The following is an 18,423-nucleotide window of genomic DNA, read 5'->3' as shown; positions in this document are numbered from 1 at the left end:
TTGCCCTGACTACCTGGGGAGCAGTGGGAAGACAGTCTGGGACTTGGTGTCACCCTTATTTGGCAAGGGGTACCATCTTTATGTGGACAATTTCTACACAAGTGTGGCCCTCTTTAGGCATTTGTTTCTAGAACGGATTTGCGCCTGTGGCACCGCGCGAGCTACTCGCGTGGGCTCGTTACCACCCATCTTGCAAGGGGGAGAGGGCTCCCTTGTGTAACGAAGAACTGCTCGCGGTGAAATGGAGAGACAAGCGTGACGTTTACATGCTCTCCTCCATTCACGCAGACACGACCATACAAATTGAGCGAGCAACCCGTGTCATTGAAAAGCCCCTCTCAGTCCACGACTATAATTTGCTCATGGGAGGGGTGGACTTCAATGACCAGATGTTGTCTCCGTATTTAGTTTCCCGCAGAACCAGACGCTGGTATAAGAAGGTGTCTGTATATTTAATTCAATTGGCTGTGTACAATAGTTTTGTTCTCTACAGTAAGGCTGGGAGAACACGATCCTTCCTCAAATTCCAGGAAGAGATCATCGAGAACCTCCTGTATCCAGAAGGTTCCGTGGCCCCAACCACCAGTGTAGTTAGCCGTCTACACGAGCGACATTTCCCCAGTGTCGTTCCTGGTACCTCAACCCAACCGTCACCCCGAAAAAGATGTCGTGTCTGTAGCAGGAGTGGAATAAGGCGTGACACCCGCTATTTCTGTCCTGACTGTCCTGACCACCCTGCCCTATGCTTTGGAGAGTGTTTCCGGAAGTACCACACACAGGTACACTTAGCATAGGGATTGCATCTCACAGGACAGGCACACAGGGCTATTAGGGCCCTTTTACTCACAGCTGCTGCAAACCTCTCCTTTCACCTGGGATAAAGTGCATAACGTACTTCGCCACATCTTTGGGCGATTTGCGCTTTGCACATTGTCCCATGGGGAAGGAGAGGTTTGTTCTATAAAGGTAAAAAAAAACTAAACAAAAAAAAAAAATTACCGGTAAGTAAAAAAGTTAACGTTCAGTTAAAAAAGTAAAAAAAAAGTTTATATGTTCTGTTTAAAAGTTAATAAATTTATTGCGTTGCGGCCTGGTTTTTTCTTTTTTTTTTACCTTCCAGGTGGACCAACCGATCGACTAGCTGCAGCACTGATGTGCATTCTGACAGAAGCATTGCGCTGCTGTCAGATTACACGCAAGTCGGTGTATGCGGCGCTGCAAGACGAGATTTCTCCTCTGCAGTAAAAGATACGTTTGCCGAGGCATATGAGCTGAGGAGGTAGCGGTGTTCATATACTTTGGCAAACACTTTGTATATATAAAAAAAAAAAATCCCGGCAATGATTTATTCATCCACATCGATTGATGTGAATGGAGAAATCGGGTTTGCCAGGGCATACGAGCTAAGTGGGTATGGATGTTGGGCGGAGCTCCTATGTCCTGGCAGACGCCTTTCCCCTCCTTTTTCTTTTTTTGGCAGAGATTTTTTCATCCACATTGATCGATGCGAATGAAGAAATCTGTGCCGTTCATTTTTTTTCTTTCAGCCCAGAGGCTGAACGGAAAAAAAAAATCTCATTACCCGTATGCTCAATATAAGGAGAATAGCAGAAACTCCTAATGCTGGGCATACATGTAATGATTGCGGAGACCCTCAAATGCCAGGGCAGTACAAACACCCCACAAATAACAACATTTTGGAAAGAAGACACCCCAAGGTATTCGCTGAGGGGCATATTGAGTCCATGAAAGATTGAAATTTTTGTCCCAAGTTTAGGAGGGCATGTCTAAAAATGCCCTCCTAAAAGGAATTTGGGCACCTTTGCCCACCTAGGCTGCAAAAAAGTGTCACACATGTGGTATCTCCGTATTCAGGAGAAGTTGGGGAATGTGTTTTGGGGTATCATTTTACATATACCCATGCTGGGTGAGATAAATATCTTGGTCAAATGCCAACTTTGTATAAAAAAATGGGAAAAGTTGTCTTTTGCCAAGATATTTCTCTCACCCAGCATGGGTATATGTAAAATGACACCCCAAAACACATTCCCCAACTTCTCCTGAATACGGAGATACCACATGTGTGACACTTTTTTGCAGCCTAGGTGGGCAAAGGGGCCCACATTCCAAAGAGCACCTTTCGGATTTCACAGGTCATTTACCTACTTACCACACATTTGGGCCCCTAGAATGCCAGGGCAGTATAACTACCCCACAAGTGACCCCATTTTGGAAAGAAGACACCCCAAGGTATTCCGTGAGGGGCATGGTGAGTTCCTAGAATTTTTTATTTTTTGTCACAAGTTAGTGGAAAATTATTATTTTTTTTTTTTTTTTTTTCCTTACAAAGTCCCATATTCCACTAACTTGTGACAAAAAATAAAAACTTCCATGAACTCACTATGCCCATCAGCGAATACCTTGGGGTGTCTTCTTTCCAAAATGGGGTCACTTGTGGGGTAGTTATACTGCCCTGGCATTCTAGGGGCCCAAATGTGTGGTAAGGAGTTTGAAATCAAATTCTGTAAAAAATGACCGGTGAAATCCGAAAGTGCTCTTTGGAATGTGGGCCCCTTTGCCCACCTAGGCTGCAAAAAAGTGTCACACATGTGGTATCTCCGTATTCAGGAGAAGTTGGGGAATGTGTTTTGCGGTGTCATTTTACATATACCCATGCTGGGTGAGAGAAATATCTCTGTACCAGTCTGTTAATAGTTTCTTGTATTTGTAAGCCCCCTCTTGATGTACAGCGCCATGGAAATAATAGCACTTTTAAATAAATAACTAATCAAAGTGGTTCCTGTGTTTTTAAAAACGGCTAGTGAGTCTCTCTGCAAAGATATTTCTTACAAAGTTATTTCAAGACACAGTAGAAACAGTTCCTGCCTGTATGAAATATACATGTGCTTTTTTTTCCCCACAGCTTTTTCTTTCATAATAAAAAAAAGTTTCTCGTTCATTCCATTGGGGGACACAGACCATGGGTATAGCTTAGAGATATTACTAGGAGGGACACTATGCAAAAAAAGAAGCTCCTCCTCCTCGGGCTATACCCCCAGGCACCTCCAGGAGAACTTCAGTCTTTGCTTAGTGTCCGTTCAAGGAGGTTGACATTTATTCTTCTCCTGTTTGTTATTTTTTTCTGGTTTCAGATGGGGACGCAGGTCAGCATTGCGCTTTCCTGGCCCCTGTGGAGGGTCTGCCACGGTCTTCTGAAGGTTCCTGGCTACCTCCCATTCCCCCACAGAAGAAAAGTGGATCCAGACTCGACATGTTAGCTCTGGCATCCCACCAGCTGCTGGGACACCTGCTGCCTACCCTCCACCAGAGCACTGCTCTCCTTGATTGGAGTCAGACATCTGAAGAGGTGAATCCCTGCTGGTCTGGACATCGAGGGAGCATGCTGTGCAGATAAGTATTGCCTGCTTCAATCTCCCTCCTTTCCCCCCCTCCCCCCACCCCTTCATGTCGTCTGTCTGGCGCTCTGTGACCGGAGGTGAGCTAGAGAAGGACCGGCTGGGGGCATTTTTTCCCGTTGGGAGGGGGCCTTTCTGGGGAGGGCTGGTGATTCCACTGATACCTGCCTGCAGCTCAGACTATGGCCGCATCGGCGGCAATCTTGGCACTGAAGGAGTGTATTTTATCTTATGGCCGCTGCGCTCTCTGCAGCTCCCGCCGGCCTGCTCCTCCCGATATTAACCCCCGCTGCGCCGTATCTGGCGAAGGGGTGTATTTGAAATGCGCGCGCGCGCGCTTATTTCGCGCCGCAATGACGCGTCCAAGGGGGCGGAGCCTCGGCGTCCAGCTCTGTCTCTCCCTACGCCGGAGACTCTGCTGGATTGCGGCCGTGCAGCTCCTCAGTTCTCGGTGACCGGAGACTTCTGCTGTTGCCTGGGTGGTAGGAATTGCAGCAACCTGGTAGGAAATCTTTTTTGGAATACCATCATGCCTAAACCTGGGGCCCCTAAGCCTTCCAAGGCTTCCTCTCAGGCTCCACTGGAGTCATGTAAAATATGCCTTAGGCCTTTTTCTGTCACTGGTTCCTGTGACTCATGCCCTGCTCCCGGACAGGATCAGCCTCCTTCTCTTGCTCAGCCCGGTCCTCCCTCTGTCCCTGCGGTACCCGCCTGGGCCTCCGCCATGTCTAATGCGGCAGCTGATCTGGCCTTAGTTGCCAAGGCAGCCATGTCCTTCATGGAGCGCATGGCGGCTACTACTCCAGTGGCATCCACCACTCCATCCCCTCTCAGCGACTCTCACAGAGGGCGTCTGACTTCTAAAAGGCAGCGTGAGCGGCAGCATTCCTCCTCGGATGACTCCGCTTCTCCCCCTCGCCTTGAGGCATGCCCGGTTGACTCTCCCCCTCGCAGGGAGCGCAAATCCGATGGGGAATTGTCCGGATCGGACGAAGTCACGGAGCGGGAACCCCTGCCTAAGCTTTCCACCATGGTAACCGAGTTGGTGGCAGCTGTCCGTGACACTTTTAATATACAAGGGGATTCTCCTCCCTCCACTAGTCGGGAGTTCTCCCTTTTTCCACCCAAGAAACAGGAGTCCGCCGTGTTCCCTATTCACGAGGAATTCACTGCGGTCCTATCAAAAGCTTGGGATCGACCTAATCAAAAATTTTCGGCCACCAAGCGTATGGATACGCTTTATCCTTTTCCAGCTGACACAGTGGAAAAGTGGACTTCTTCCCCTAAGGTAGATCCTCCGGTGGCCAGGTTAGCCAAGAACACGGCCCTTCCCGTCCTAGACGGTTCCTCTCTGCAGGATGCGGTGGACAGACGTTTGGATTCACTTTCCAAGTCCATCTTCTCGCTGGCGGGCGCTTCCCTGCGACCGGCCTTTGCGTCGGCTTGGGTCGCCAGAGCCCTTACAACGTGGTTGCAGCGCCACCACCAGGATCTGTCAGAGCAGGACGCCTCTGCAGATACTCTGGATTTTATCATCCAGATGTCTCAAGCGTCTAAATATCTCTGTGAGGCTTCAATGGACATCGGCTCCCTCTTTGCCCGTATTTCGGCCCTCTCTGTCATTCAGCGCAGGGAGGTCTGGCTGAAGGTGTGGGATGCTGATGCCTCATCCAAGCGATCCCTCGCTAACCTTCCCTTTGAAGGGTCCAGGCTCTTTGGGGCTCAACTAGATGAATTCATTTCTGCCGCAACAGGGGGCAAGAGCACTCATCTACCCCAGCCCAGGACCAAGCGTCCCTTTCGGTCTCGGCCTTCAGGTTTCCGGGGCCAGTCCTTTCGTCGCTTCTCCACTGCCAGGACGCCGTCATCCTCATCGGCAGGGGGATCCCAGGACTCCCGCAAGAAGCCTTTCTTCAAGCCCCAGCCTTCTTGGCGGCCTCGGGCGCAGTCAGCCCGTCCTCCTGCTCCCAAGCAACCCTCCGCATGAAGGGGTGCCCCCACCCCTCGTGGTGGGGGGCCGTCTGCTCTCCTTTCAACAGGTCTGGAGGGCTCACGTTCAGGACGCCTGGGCTCTGGAAGTGGTGACGTCCGGCTACAAGTTGGAGTTCGCGTCCAGCCCGCCGGAACGTTTTTTCCCTTCTCGCGTTCCGGGGGATCCAGCCAGGGCCTCGGACCTCTTTTTTGCGGTCTCCTCTCTTCTGGACCGTGGTGTCATTTCCCCCGTTCCCCCAGAAGAGCAAGGGACAGGTTTTTACTCAAACCTGTTCGTTGTTCCAAAGAAAGAGGGGTCAGTGCGTCCAATCTTGGATCTAAAACTTCTCAACAAGTTTCTACGGGTGCGGAAGTTTCGCATGGAGTCCCTTCGCTCCGTTATTGCTTCTCTGCTTCCAGGAGAATTTCTCGCGTCTGTGGACATTCAAGACGCCTACTTGCACGTCCCTATTGCAGAGTCCCACCATCGCTTTCTGCGCTTTGCCATAGGGGGGCGTCATTACCAGTTCGTCGCCCTACCTTTTGGGTTGGCAACCGCCCCTCGAGTTTTTACGAAGATTCTGGCGCCTCTCATGGCGCTTCTTCGCACCAGGGGCATCTCTTTGTTACCATACCTAGACGACATCTTGATAAAAGCTCCGTCTCTTCCACAGGCCGAGGACAGCATCCGAATCACGGTTCAATCCCTGGAACGGTTCGGATGGCTGATCAATCTCCCCAAGTCCTCTCTGCACCCCTCCCAGAGACTCTCGTTCCTGGGGATGATCTTGGACACCTCGATTTCTCGGGTGTTTCTTCCAGATTCCAAGGCTTCCCAGATTCGTCTGGCAATGGTGCTCCTTCTACGCTCTCCACGTCCCACCATTCGGGAGTGCATGCGGGTGCTGGGCCTTATGGTCTCCTCTTTCGAGGCGATTCCGTACGCCCAATTTCACACTCGTCCGCTACAACAGATGATCCTTGCCCTCTGGAACAAGAACCCTCGGGGTCTAGAAACTCCTGTTCGTCTGTCCCGGCAAGTTCGAGCGTCTCTCCATTGGTGGCAGTCTCCCCTGAACCTATCGTCAGGAAAGTCCTTCCTTCCGTTCTCCTGGACGATAGTCACCACCGACGCCAGCCTCATCGGTTGGGGAGGTGTTCTCCGGAACCTCACTGTTCAGGGTGTCTGGTCGACGGAGGAATCCCGTCTCCCGATAAACGTTTTGGAATTGAGGGCGATTTTCCACTCCCTCTCCCATTGGACTCCTCTCCTGGCGACTCGCCCGGTGCGGGTTCAGTCGGACAATGCCACGGCTGTGGCTTATGTCAACCATCAGGGCGGGACTCGCAGTCGGGCAGTAATGCGGGAAGTAGCGAGGATCCTCTTATGGGCGGAGTCTCATGTTCCAGTATTGTCGGCAGTGTACATCCCGGGAGTCGACAATTGGACGGCGGATTTTCTGAGTCGCACCAAGGTGGATCCGGGAGAGTGGTCTCTCCATCCGGAGGTGTTCGAGGACATCTGCCACCGATGGGGCCGTCCGGACGTAGATTTGATGGCTTCCCGGCTCAACCACAAGGTGCCGGTGTATCTTGCCCGCGCTCGAGACCCACGGGCGGACGGGGTGGACGCGCTGGTATTTCCATGGCAGCGGTTCAGCCTCCTTTACGTCTTCCCTCCGATTCCTCTGTTGCCGAAGGTGCTGCGCAAGATCGAGGCGGAGGGGATACCAACCATTCTCATCGCTCCGGATTGGCCTCGTCGCGCCTGGTTCTCCAGCGTCGCTCGTATGTTGGCGGACGTCCCGTGGCCTCTGCCCGACAGAGAGGATCTCTTGTCTCAGGGGCCGCTCTTCCACCAGAATTCACGGCAGCTGCGTTTAACGGCGTGGCTGTTGAGACCGCCATCCTGAGGAAGAGAGGCTTCTCTGATGCGGTGGTAAGAACCATGATCAGGGCTCGAAAGCCGGCTTCTTCACGAATCTATTATCGCACCTGGAAGGCCTTCCTGGTGTTTTGTGAGAAATCGGGCTACTCGCCCCTACGTTTCTCTGTCCCAGTGGTGCTGTCTTTTCTCCAGTCCGGCCTCGACATGGGTCTGTCGCTCAGTTCTTTAAAGGGTCAGGTTTCTGCTTTGGCTATCTTTTTTCAGAGGTCCATTGCCTTTTTGAGACCTCCGTATGTGCCTCCCTTGCCCCCCTGGGATCTCAACTTGGTTCTGCGCGCCCTTCAGGCGGCGCCTTTTGAACCTCTGAGGGAGATCTCTCTGGTTTTACTCACCTGGAAGGTAGTTTTTCTGGTGGCCATAACCTCCATCAGGCGAGTTTCGGAGCTGGCCGCACTTTCCTGCCGGGAACCTTTTCTGGTCTTTCACCAGGATAAGGTGGTGCTCAGGCCGGTGCCTTCTTTTTTGCCCAAGGTGGTTTCTCCCTTCCACCTTAACGAGGATCTTGTCCTGCCCTCTTTTTGTCCTTCTCCGGTGAACCCCAAGGAATGCGCTCTCCACTCCCTGGACGTCGTCAGGGCCCTGAAGGTGTACCTGGGGGCTACCGCTTCCTTCCGGCGTTCAGACTCTCTCTTTGTGATTCCTGAAGGGTCCCGTAAGGGCCTGGCGGCTTCCAAGGTCACCGTGGCGCGGTGGATCCGTTCCGCTATTGCTGCGGCATATCGCGCTCGCGGCCACGTTCCGCCGTCGCGGATTTCCGCTCACTCCACAAGGGCAGTGGGTGCTTCCTGGGCTAGACGCAATCGCGCATCCGTTTCCCAGTTGTGTAAGGCGGCCACTTGGTCGTCCTTACATACTTTCACAAAGTTTTATCAGTTACACTCTCTGGCCTCGGCTGATGCTGCTCTTGGGCGCAGGGTATTGCAGGCTGTGGTTCCGGTTTGACTACTGGACGTTTATTCCTGGCGGTGTTGGATTTGTTCTTTTTTCCCACCCCATGGACTGCTTTGGGACGTCCCATGGTCTGTGTCCCCCAATGGAATGAACGAGAAAAGGAGATTTTTGTGAAACTCACCTGTAAAATCTTTTTCTCGTAATTTCCATTGGGGGACACAGCTCCCGCCCCCTTTTTTTGGTTTACGCCTTAGGGTGTGCTGTGTGATGGTTTCCATAATGTTTTGTTTCCGTTCTCCTTCTCCTACTGCTTTTGCAACGACTGAAGTTCTCCTGGAGGTGCCTGGGGGTATAGCCCGAGGAGGAGGAGCTTCTTTTTTTGCATAGTGTCCCTCCTAGTAATATCTCTAAGCTATACCCATGGTCTGTGTCCCCCAATGGAAATTACGAGAAAAAGATTTTACAGGTGAGTTTCACAAAAATCTCCTTTTTAGAAATAGCAGACCTGTGTACGTATAATCTATTTCTCAATTTCTCATAGCTTGTAATTTGTGTGTAAAATATACAAACACGCATATTTTTTCATTTAGAAAACAAATAGTTTTAGCTACAGTTAGTATGTCTTTCGTATGCCCAATATACACACTTCTACGTTTTTTATTTAAATAAAAAAAATGTAACTTTCTTTAGTATTGGTGTATAGCATTTTTTTTTTTGCTCCATCATATAACCACATATTCATCTATTTGTGTGTGCACACGTCTACTCTTTTCATAAAAAAAAATAAAAAATCACTTTTTTAAATGGTATACAAGTCTTTAGTGTGTGACTTCTACACACATATAAAGTATTTCCTTTGATAAACTATTGGTTAGTATCATAAGCATGTAGCAGTCTTTTGCATACATTATATAACTAAGTCTTTTTTTAATATGAAGGTGGTGTATACATGCACATCTTTTTTTCTTTAAAAAAAATAGAGGTCTTTTGATAGCATAATATACAGTATCTGCAGTGGTGTGTTGAAGGGAGGGGCGGGGGGTGCCCACTCGGGGTGCCAGAGCTCAGAAGCAATGAGCACTTCCATCGATACTGATGGAAGAGCTCATTGCTGAAGTGCCGGGAGCTGCCGTCCTGTCACTCACTGACTGCTCAGCAACAACCCCCCCCCTCTCCTGCACTGAATGCTCCCTGCTCCACCATTCAGCCTGCAGGCACAGATTGCGCTGTTTGGGAGGAGGAGGAATCGGATTCTGTCTGTGCTCCTCCCACACAGTGCTGCAAAATGATCTGTGCCTGCAGGGGAGAGCTGGATGTGAACTTCAGGAACGGGACAAGGTGAGTAGTTAGTAGATGTTGTGTTTTTTTGTTGTTGTTTTTTTTAACGCTTTACTGTGAAAGGGGCACAATGGGTATCACTACTATGAAGGGGGTGATCATAACTGTTATGTGGCACAGAGTGGGCATTACTACTTTGAAGGGGTACAGGGCATTACTACTTTAAAGGGGCTTAACTTATGGGGGCACAGGGAGGGCATTACTACTGTGAAGGGGGTACCATGGTCATTACTACTGTGAAGGGGGCACAATGGGCATTACTACTGTGAAGGGGGCACAATGGTCATTACTACTGTGAAGGGGGCACAATGGGCATTACTACTGTGAAGGGGGCACAATGGGCATTACTACTGTGAAGGGGGCACAATGGGCATTACTACTGTGAAGGGGGCACAATGGGCATTACTACTGTGAAGGGGGCGCCATGGGCATTATTACTATGGAGGGGGCACAATGGGCATCATTACTGTGGAGGGGGCACAATGGGCATTACTACTGTGAAGGGGCACAGAGGGCATTACTACTGTGAAGGGAGCACATAGGACATTATTAATATGAAGGTGGTGAGCATGAGCAAAACTGTTATGGGGCACTACTTTGAAGGGGCACAGGGCATTACTATGGGCATAACTTATAGGGGCACAGGTAGGGCATTACTACTGTGAAAGCGGCCCAGAGGGCATAACTACTGTGAGGGGGCACAATTAGGGCATAACTACTGTGAAAGGGGCACAATGTGGGCATAACTACTGTGAGGGGGGGCACAATGTGGGCATAACTACTGTGAAAGGGGCACAATGTGGGCATAACTACTGTGAAAGGGGCACAATGAGGGCATAACTACTGAGGGGGGGGGGCACAATGAGGGCATATATGGAACTACTGTGAAAGGGGCACCGTGCATAACTACTGTGAAGGAAACACAATGAAGGAATAAGTACTTTAAGGGGGCACAATGTGGGCATAACTACTGTGAAAGTTGTACAGTGAGGGCATAAATACTGGGAGGGGCACAATGTGGACATATCTACCACGAGGGGGCACACATCAGAGAAAATACCAGCCCTGGGTGCCAAACACCTTAGGGATGCCACTGAGTATCTGCATTTAATTCTTCATAAAAGAAAAAGGTATTTTTACTTTTACTTAGATCCGTGGTCTTTTGTGTGTTTTAATATACAGATAGTTTTTCTTTTTCATAAAAAAGTACATACGCACAGGCACCTATTTATATGTATATTTGCACACATCTATATTTGAATACATTTTGGTCTTTTGTATAAAGTAAAATGGCAAACAGCCACTTCAGCCCCGAAGAGGCATATACCATTGTTCCTTTTGTAAATAAATTAGTGTGGCAGAGTCAGGTTCTAAGTATGAACTCCTTAAAGGCAGTGACACATTAAAGGGGTTATCCGAGACTAAAAAGTGTCCCCCCTATGCCAGGCCCCTCACACTGAATATACTTACCTGGCTCCCAGCGCCGCTGCAGCTTTTCCCCGTCACCTCCAGCAATTGGCTGCTCCCCCACCCCCCCGACACTGAATGTTTTCATCCGCGCACGGGGAGGAGAAGCGGCGGTGCAAGGAGCCAGTTAAGTATATTCAGTGTGAGGGGGACATTTTTTTAGTCTCGGATAACCACTTTAACTACAAGCTCTGGTGGCTCTGACTCTAAAATCCACATACCACAAAAAAAATCCAGAGAAGGCCGGTTGCCAGTAATAAGGGATGCACAGCGAGTACCAGCAGTGATGTGTCAAGGCCATCTACAAGCCACATGGCACAAAGTGCTAGTTGCAGCAGTAGCGATTAAAGTGGTGAACCTGTGCCTGGAACTACCAGTGCACACTCTGCCCCCTCTGACATAAACCTAGCAAAGGTCCCCCTCCAATAATATGACAAACATTCCACTATTTACAGCACAAACTGGCATTAAAGTGCAATCTGAATTTTTTTTTTCCCACTTGTTTTTTTATTTTTATTTTTTAAACTTTTTCTTACTAATTAAGCGTATGCAAAACCCAAATTTTGGAAGCCAACTAATGTGCTAGAAATTAAAAAGTTCCTTGCCCTAACATTGAACATGGGAATTGCCAAAAAAACTGAGCTGGCATCCTACTGGTCTTACATATTCCATACATCATATGCCAGTTTTTACATCTGTGATTGCCAGTTCACGTTAACAAATTTTGCTGATATTTTTTACATTTCAGCTATAACTCTATTTGTTGCAGAGACAGTCAATCTGGGCAAGACAGACTTTATAAACTGAGGCCCCTTATCTCATACCTTAAAGGGGATGTCTAAGTCTTGTTTTTGTTTTGGATTTCGTATGTTTCTAACTAAGCAAATGTAAGAGTTTTTCAAGTCCCTTCATCTTTATCTATCTGTTTTTTTCACACAAGTTGAATCAACTTTGTCTTCAATTTGCATTTATTCTTCTGTTTTTTTTCCCCACGTGGAAGCAATCACTTTTTCATGCGTTTTTAACGCATGAAAAAAAGCTGAATAATAAGGGTGCATTCACACGACCATAGGCAGTCCGTGCCCTAATTATGGACCGCAAACAGCTTGTCCACAATATACAAGCACCAGCCGCGTACATTCCGTATCACGGATGCAGACCCATTGACTTGAATGGGTCCATAATCCTCCAGATACGGCGCTGTGCGCACCACAAAAGATAGGACATGTCTTTTGCTGTATATTGCAGATCCTGGACCCATTCGAGTCAATGTGTTCACGCTGCAATACAGGATTCACATGGCCTGTGCCCGTGCATTGCAGACTGCAATTTGCAGTCCACAGCATGGGCGGTTTACGTTCATGTGAATGTACCCCAACATTCAACAGCTTCCTACAAACATCAGTGAAAAACGCATTGCATCCAGATAGCATCTGGATGCCTTCCTTTTTTCTTCTTCTTTTTTTTTTTTTTTTTTTTTTTTTTTTTTTAATACAAGCCCCATTTGTTTCCATGGGTCCAGGGCTGTGTGAAAAACACACAATATGCTGCAATGTTTTCCTGAATGCAGAGATGATGCGTGAAAAACGACACTAGGCTCATACCCATTTAAATTAATGGGTCAGGATTCAGTCTGGATGCTATGCATTCACAGCACACATCACATCCTTGACAGAAAACTCACTTGTGTAAACGAGGCCTAATAGTCTTTCTTGTGTTTTATTACTTAAAAAAAAAAAAAGACAGGGCTTAACTCAGATGCCGTGGTAACAATTGACCATGGCATCTGATAGGTTAGAATGCCAATCACAGACTCTGCCACTGGGTGTCTGGTGTGTAAAACAGCAGGAATTTGACAGCCATCTGTAAAGACCCGACATTTGCCATACATGTATGGCATATATCGGGAAGTGGTTAATTGCAGGCTGCTTGGAAATGTAGTTTCTAAAACAGACATGTCAGTATTGGTGACAGGTCTTCAACTACTTGCAGACCACACATAGACTACATACATCCAGGCGTTCAGCAAGTAACTGCAAGTCTGCAAGGATATTTCTAAACATCTTTGCACAGTAGCAAATGCAAGAGTTGGGTGTTACGTAGGAATGGAAGAGTGCAGCCCTGATCTCCACCTGCACCTTTCCCTACCTACTTGCACGGCCGTCCTAGCTGACAGCGTACAACTTGGTGGCGGTCCCTCGCCTAGATACGTGCTGGGGCCTAAAGAGGAAGGAGAAACTGTAACAGAGTCAAGGAAGCAAAAGGTCAAAGGCCAGGAGGTCACGTAGGTACACAGGGAGGAGGCATAAACGCAGTCAACATAATCCAAAGTCAGAAGCCAAGAGGTCACATCAAATCCAGAGAGGTCACAAGGTCGAGGTCAAAGAACAAGCCGAAGTCAAAACACACAATAGACTATATCCAAGAACGCAGGGGAGGGTAGCAAAAAACATTCACAGGCAACCTGTAGCCAGCAGGCTGCCTGTTTAAATAGCCCTAGGTGGTGAGTCACCTGACGTGGCCAGCGTCTCGTGACTCACCTTACCCAGACCGATACAGCTGAGCGCCGAATCACCACCATCGGCGCTCAGCTCCCCTGTGGCTCTTTGCCTAGGGCAGTGGTCAGCAACCTGTGGCTCTAGAGCCACATGCGGCTCTTTAGCCCCCTGATATTGGCTCTTCCAGGTGCGGGCTCACATGTACAGTGCGATAGCATTTTCGTTGCCCGTAGCAAAAATAGGCAGGAGGGTGAAGACCAGGAAGCGGTGAGGGCTCTGTACTCACCGCTTCCTGGTCCTCGGTTGTAGGCTGTGCAGGGCTGCGCACAGTGTGAGGCGCTCTGTGACGTCACGCTGTGCACGCCAGTTCACAGCACAGCCGACAGCAGGAGGAACACAGAGCGCGGGTGGTGAGGAGCAGCAGCATCCAGGAGCCGGAGAGGTAAGTGCTTTTTTATTTTATGAAACTTGGGGCTGATCTGAGGCAATGGGGTGATGAGAATCATAATGGGGGATATGAGAGGCATCATGGATGATGAGGCATCATGGATGATAATGGGGATGATGAGAGGCATCATGGATGATAATGGGGATGATGAGAGGCATGGGGCTCTTATCTGAGGTCTGATTGAGGGGGTCATTTACTTTGGGGTCTGAGCTGACGTCTGATCTCAGGGAGGTCTTATTAACATTGGGGTTCTGATTAGTGGTCTGACCTGAGGTGTAATGAAAAATATTTTTTTCCATATTGTCCTCCTCTAAAACCTACGTGCGTCTTATAGGGTGAAACGTTGTGGAGTGAAAGAAGATGTAGTGTCGAGGATTGCGAAAGGTATGTTCAGATGTTTAGGAATACCCTTATGAAGTAAATAACAATGTACCTTCCTATATATTTGAAGTTTAAAAAATTTGGCTCTCAAAAAAAATAAAATCGCTGTTTTGTCGATATTTGGCTCATTTTACTAATAAGTTTGCCCACCACTGGCCTAGGGGATGGAGGACGCCGGCCGCGCCAAGGAGGCGCGCGTGGCCGGATCCTCACCGCCCCCTTGTTACTGTGGAGACGGGTACGCCGGCCGCGTCCTTGCTCCCTTACATACACGGGATGCCGGCGGCGCTACGAAGGGAAAGCGTGCCGCCGATTCCCTGTAACATTGGGTGCTTGTTGTTAGTGACAGCGGGGCTCCTGGAGTAGGCAGGAATATTTTAGTTTTTTTTTTTTTTTACTATCCCTGTCTTCTCCCGCTCTCAATTGGCACTGTTTATACAGATCAGGAAGCCTCAATGGCTGCTCCAGTCCTAGTGGTAATTTGATCGCTGGCTCCTGGGTGACTGCAGGAGCTGCTGAGTTTTAGCAGGCCCAGATCAGCTCTGTAGTAAGGCTTAACAGCTTTCTTAAAGCTTGCAGAGGATGCATTCACCTGAAACCGGGGCTAATATGTCAGCCCCAGTTACTAGAGAAACAAGCTATTTTTAAAAAGAATGTTAAATGAAACCCAAAGGTCTTGTATGACTACATGCAAGGGCACAGAGTGTAAAGTAAATAAAAAGATAAAATGCCCCAAAAATATAAAAGAACGCTGTCAGATAGCAGCTTTTAGCCTTACCACCAGCAACCATAACCCATACATCCCCCTATATCACAGTGAAAATTGTGGAGGGTGACATAATTTTTAATAGTATTTTTATTAGTTTCTTTTTTTTGTGCTAGTAAAAAAAAAGTTTTGTTTTTTTTTAACACTTTCCTGGGTATAAAAAATACAAAAAAATTGCGTTAAAATAAATCCTCTTGTATCACTGAAAAAAAAGGTGCAAAAGTGGTTTTCCTAACTGAGCGGGGGGAAAAAGGCGCCAGATTTTGAATGCTAACAGGCAAAGCCAGCAGAGAACGATTCCGTTCCCTGGCCCTGTCAATCACAATGCGGAGGGGGCGTCTTTAGGATCAGAGGATGCGGCTGCTACCAGCAAGTAGCCGCCCTATTTGCTGGTAGCAAGGTAATTTGCATATTTTAAATGCATGTTTTAAACAAAATCTACAGGACCAAAATGATTAATTTGATTATGTAGGCATAAATCGCAGTGTGGGGATTATAAGTAAGCAAAAAAAAAAAAAAAAAAGGTTTAGTGGGGTGACAGAAGCCCTTTAAGTTCATCCATCTTCCTGTACTCTTATTCTTTTTGTTTTCTTTTTTAAGTGTCATTATCCATACTTTCATCTTTCCCACAGGTTATGAACTCCTTTTCCAACCTGAGATGGTCCGTCTCTATGTGTCGCTTGTTAAGTTGTCTCGTACACCTGCGGTCTTGGAAGCAGCAGCTGGTGCCATTCAAAACCTGTGTGCTGGATGCTGGATTGTGAGTGCCCATGACCCATTGTTTATCTGTGCATATGTATTCTTTTTTTTTGCATTGTGTGTATGTAATTATACTGTAAACGGTACTGTTAAGCTAGGTTCACATCTCCATTAGGTAAATCAGTCTACTGAGGTTACCGTATCTGGCATGGCAGGGCATTGCCGAGCCTTCAGTCACTATAATGTAACCTGGCAGGTTTTCTAGCATAAATGCCAGCTTTCTACCAGAAACCCGCTAGATCTTGTAATACAGAGTGGGGCTCCAGCAGTGTGTGGCTATGCCAGAAATGGTAACTGGTAGTCTGCTTCTCTGCCGGAACATGCTATAGGATTTACTGATCGGAGATGTGAACCTAGCCTTAGCTTGATTGCTGCTTTGAGAAACCAGATTAATTGCAGAAATCTCAACTCCACTGGAAACTTTTTATAGTTAAAGGGGTTCTCTGAAAATTTAAAAAATTAAAATACTTAAATATTACTTTATTATAAATATATTCCCAAATACCTTTCATTAGTTATAATGGCTTGTTTAGTCCAGGAGCATTCAGTAAGCAGTCATTAAGAGAAATAAAATGGCCGCCGTCTTATTAGTACACACAAAACATGTCCCAACACGCAGGAGGACAAGTTGCTTCACAACACTGAGGTAAAGAGCTGCCTCATCCTCTCTGCCCTGCTTGTCACATATTATGATCTTGAATACAGTGTAATATGATCTTCAGCTGAATCTCTGTAGGAATGGAGTTCACGAGGAGACATGAAGTACATAGAGTAGATGGGGATGAGCAGTAGCACTTGTATGCAGTCTCCATTACATTACCACAGTCTGTCCTGTCCGTCCTGTCTGTACTTTGTCTCCTCATAAACTCCATTCCTACAGAGATTTAGCTGAAGATCTTATCAGCTGTATTCAGAATCATAATCCCTGACAAGTAGGAGTGGAGGATAAGGCAGCTAGTTAGCTCAGTGTTGTGAAGTAACTTCCTGTGTGATTAGGACAGGTTTTGTGTTTGCTAATAGGATAGCGGCCATTTTATTTCTCTTAATGATTTCTCCCTAGACAAAACAAGCCATTATAACCAATGAAAGGTATTTGGGAATATATTAATAATAAAGTAATTAAGTATTTTAATTTTCTTAATTCCCAGAGAACCCCTTTAATATTAAACTAATCACTCTCATCACACTTGATATTTGGGAATTTCTTTTGGTCCTCACACTTTAGATTTGTTTTTATTGTCCCGGTGTTTGCGTGTTATATGGAAGGATGTTTTGCAGCTACACTTCAAAGGAAGGTTTATAATATGATTTTATTAACCCCTTAAGTACTCAGCCCTATTTCACCTTAAGGACTTGGCCATTTTTTGCAAATCTGACCAGTGTCACTTTAAGTGCTGATAACTTTAAAACGCTTTGACTTACCCAGGCCGTTCTGAGATTGTTTTTTCGTCACATATTGTACTTCATGACACTGCTAAAATTGGGTCAAAAAAGTAAAAATCTTTGCATAAAAAAATACCAAATTTTCTCTACTTCTGTAATACATAGTAATACCCCCAAAAATTGTGATGACTTTACATTCCCCATATGTCTACTTCATGTTTGTATCATTTTGGGAATGCCATTTTATTTTTTGGGGATGTTACATAGCTTAGAAGTTTTAGAAGCAAAATTTTGAAATTTTTCAGAAATTTTCCAAATCCCACTTTTTATGGACCAGTCCAGGTCAAACATAATAGAAACCACCCAAAAATGACACCATTTTAGAAACTACACTCCTCAAAGTATTCAATACTGATTTTACAAACTTTGTTAACCCTTTAGGGCTTCCACAAGACTTCATGGCAAATGGACATAAAATTTTAGAATTTCGATTTTTTTTTGGGGGGGGGGGGGGGAATTTTCCAATATAATCCATTTTTTCCAGTAATAAAGTAAGGGTTAACTGCCAAACAAAACTCAATATGGGTTTCCCTGATTCTGTAGTTTGCAAAAACACCCCATATGTGGTCCTAAACTACTGTTTGGCCAAACGGGAGGACATAGAAGGAGGGGAACGCCATATGGGTTTTGGAAGACAGATTTTACAGGACTGGTTTTGTTTATACCATGTCCCATTTTAAGCCCCCCGTTGCACCCCTAGAATAGAAATTCCCAAAAAGTGACTCCATCTAAGAAAGTACACCCCTCAAGGTACTCAAAACCTGGTTTACAAACTTTGTTAACCCTTTAGATGTTCCACAAGAGTTAATGGCAGATGGAGAAACCATTTTGGAATTTCTATTTTTTGGAAAATTTTCCATTTTAACCCTTACTTTATTACTGGAAAAAATGGGTCAACAGCCAAACAAAACTCAATATGGGTTGCCGTGATTCTGTAGTTTGCAAAAACTCCCCATATGTGATCATAAACTACTATTTGGCTAAACGGCAGGACATAGAAGAAGGGGAACGCCATATGGTTTTTGGAAGGCAGATTTTGCTGGACTGGTTTATTTACACCATGTACCCTTTCAAGCCCCCTGATGCACGCCTAGAGT

General features: G+C 46.9%; 1 protein-coding gene across 5 annotated transcripts in view; it reads left to right on the top strand.

Moving 5' to 3' along the window:
- Positions 1 to 18,423, top strand: part of LOC121005864 (catenin delta-1-like) — a 607,331-nt gene that overhangs the window by 348,044 nt on the left and 240,864 nt on the right. For all 5 annotated transcript variants that reach the window (XM_040438663.1, XM_040438662.1, XM_040438660.1 and 2 more), the window contains one exon: positions 15,757 to 15,884. In XM_040438663.1, coding sequence (XP_040294597.1) covers positions 15,757 to 15,884 — 128 coding nt within the window. The remainder of the gene's footprint in view (positions 1 to 15,756; positions 15,885 to 18,423) is intronic.

This window comes from Bufo bufo, chromosome 6 (genome assembly GCF_905171765.1).
Source record: "Bufo bufo chromosome 6, aBufBuf1.1, whole genome shotgun sequence".
Taxonomy (NCBI): domain Eukaryota; kingdom Metazoa; phylum Chordata; class Amphibia; order Anura; family Bufonidae; genus Bufo; species Bufo bufo.
The sequence above is the reverse complement of the archived record's forward strand: the minus strand, read 5'-3'. Positions and strand labels throughout refer to the sequence as shown.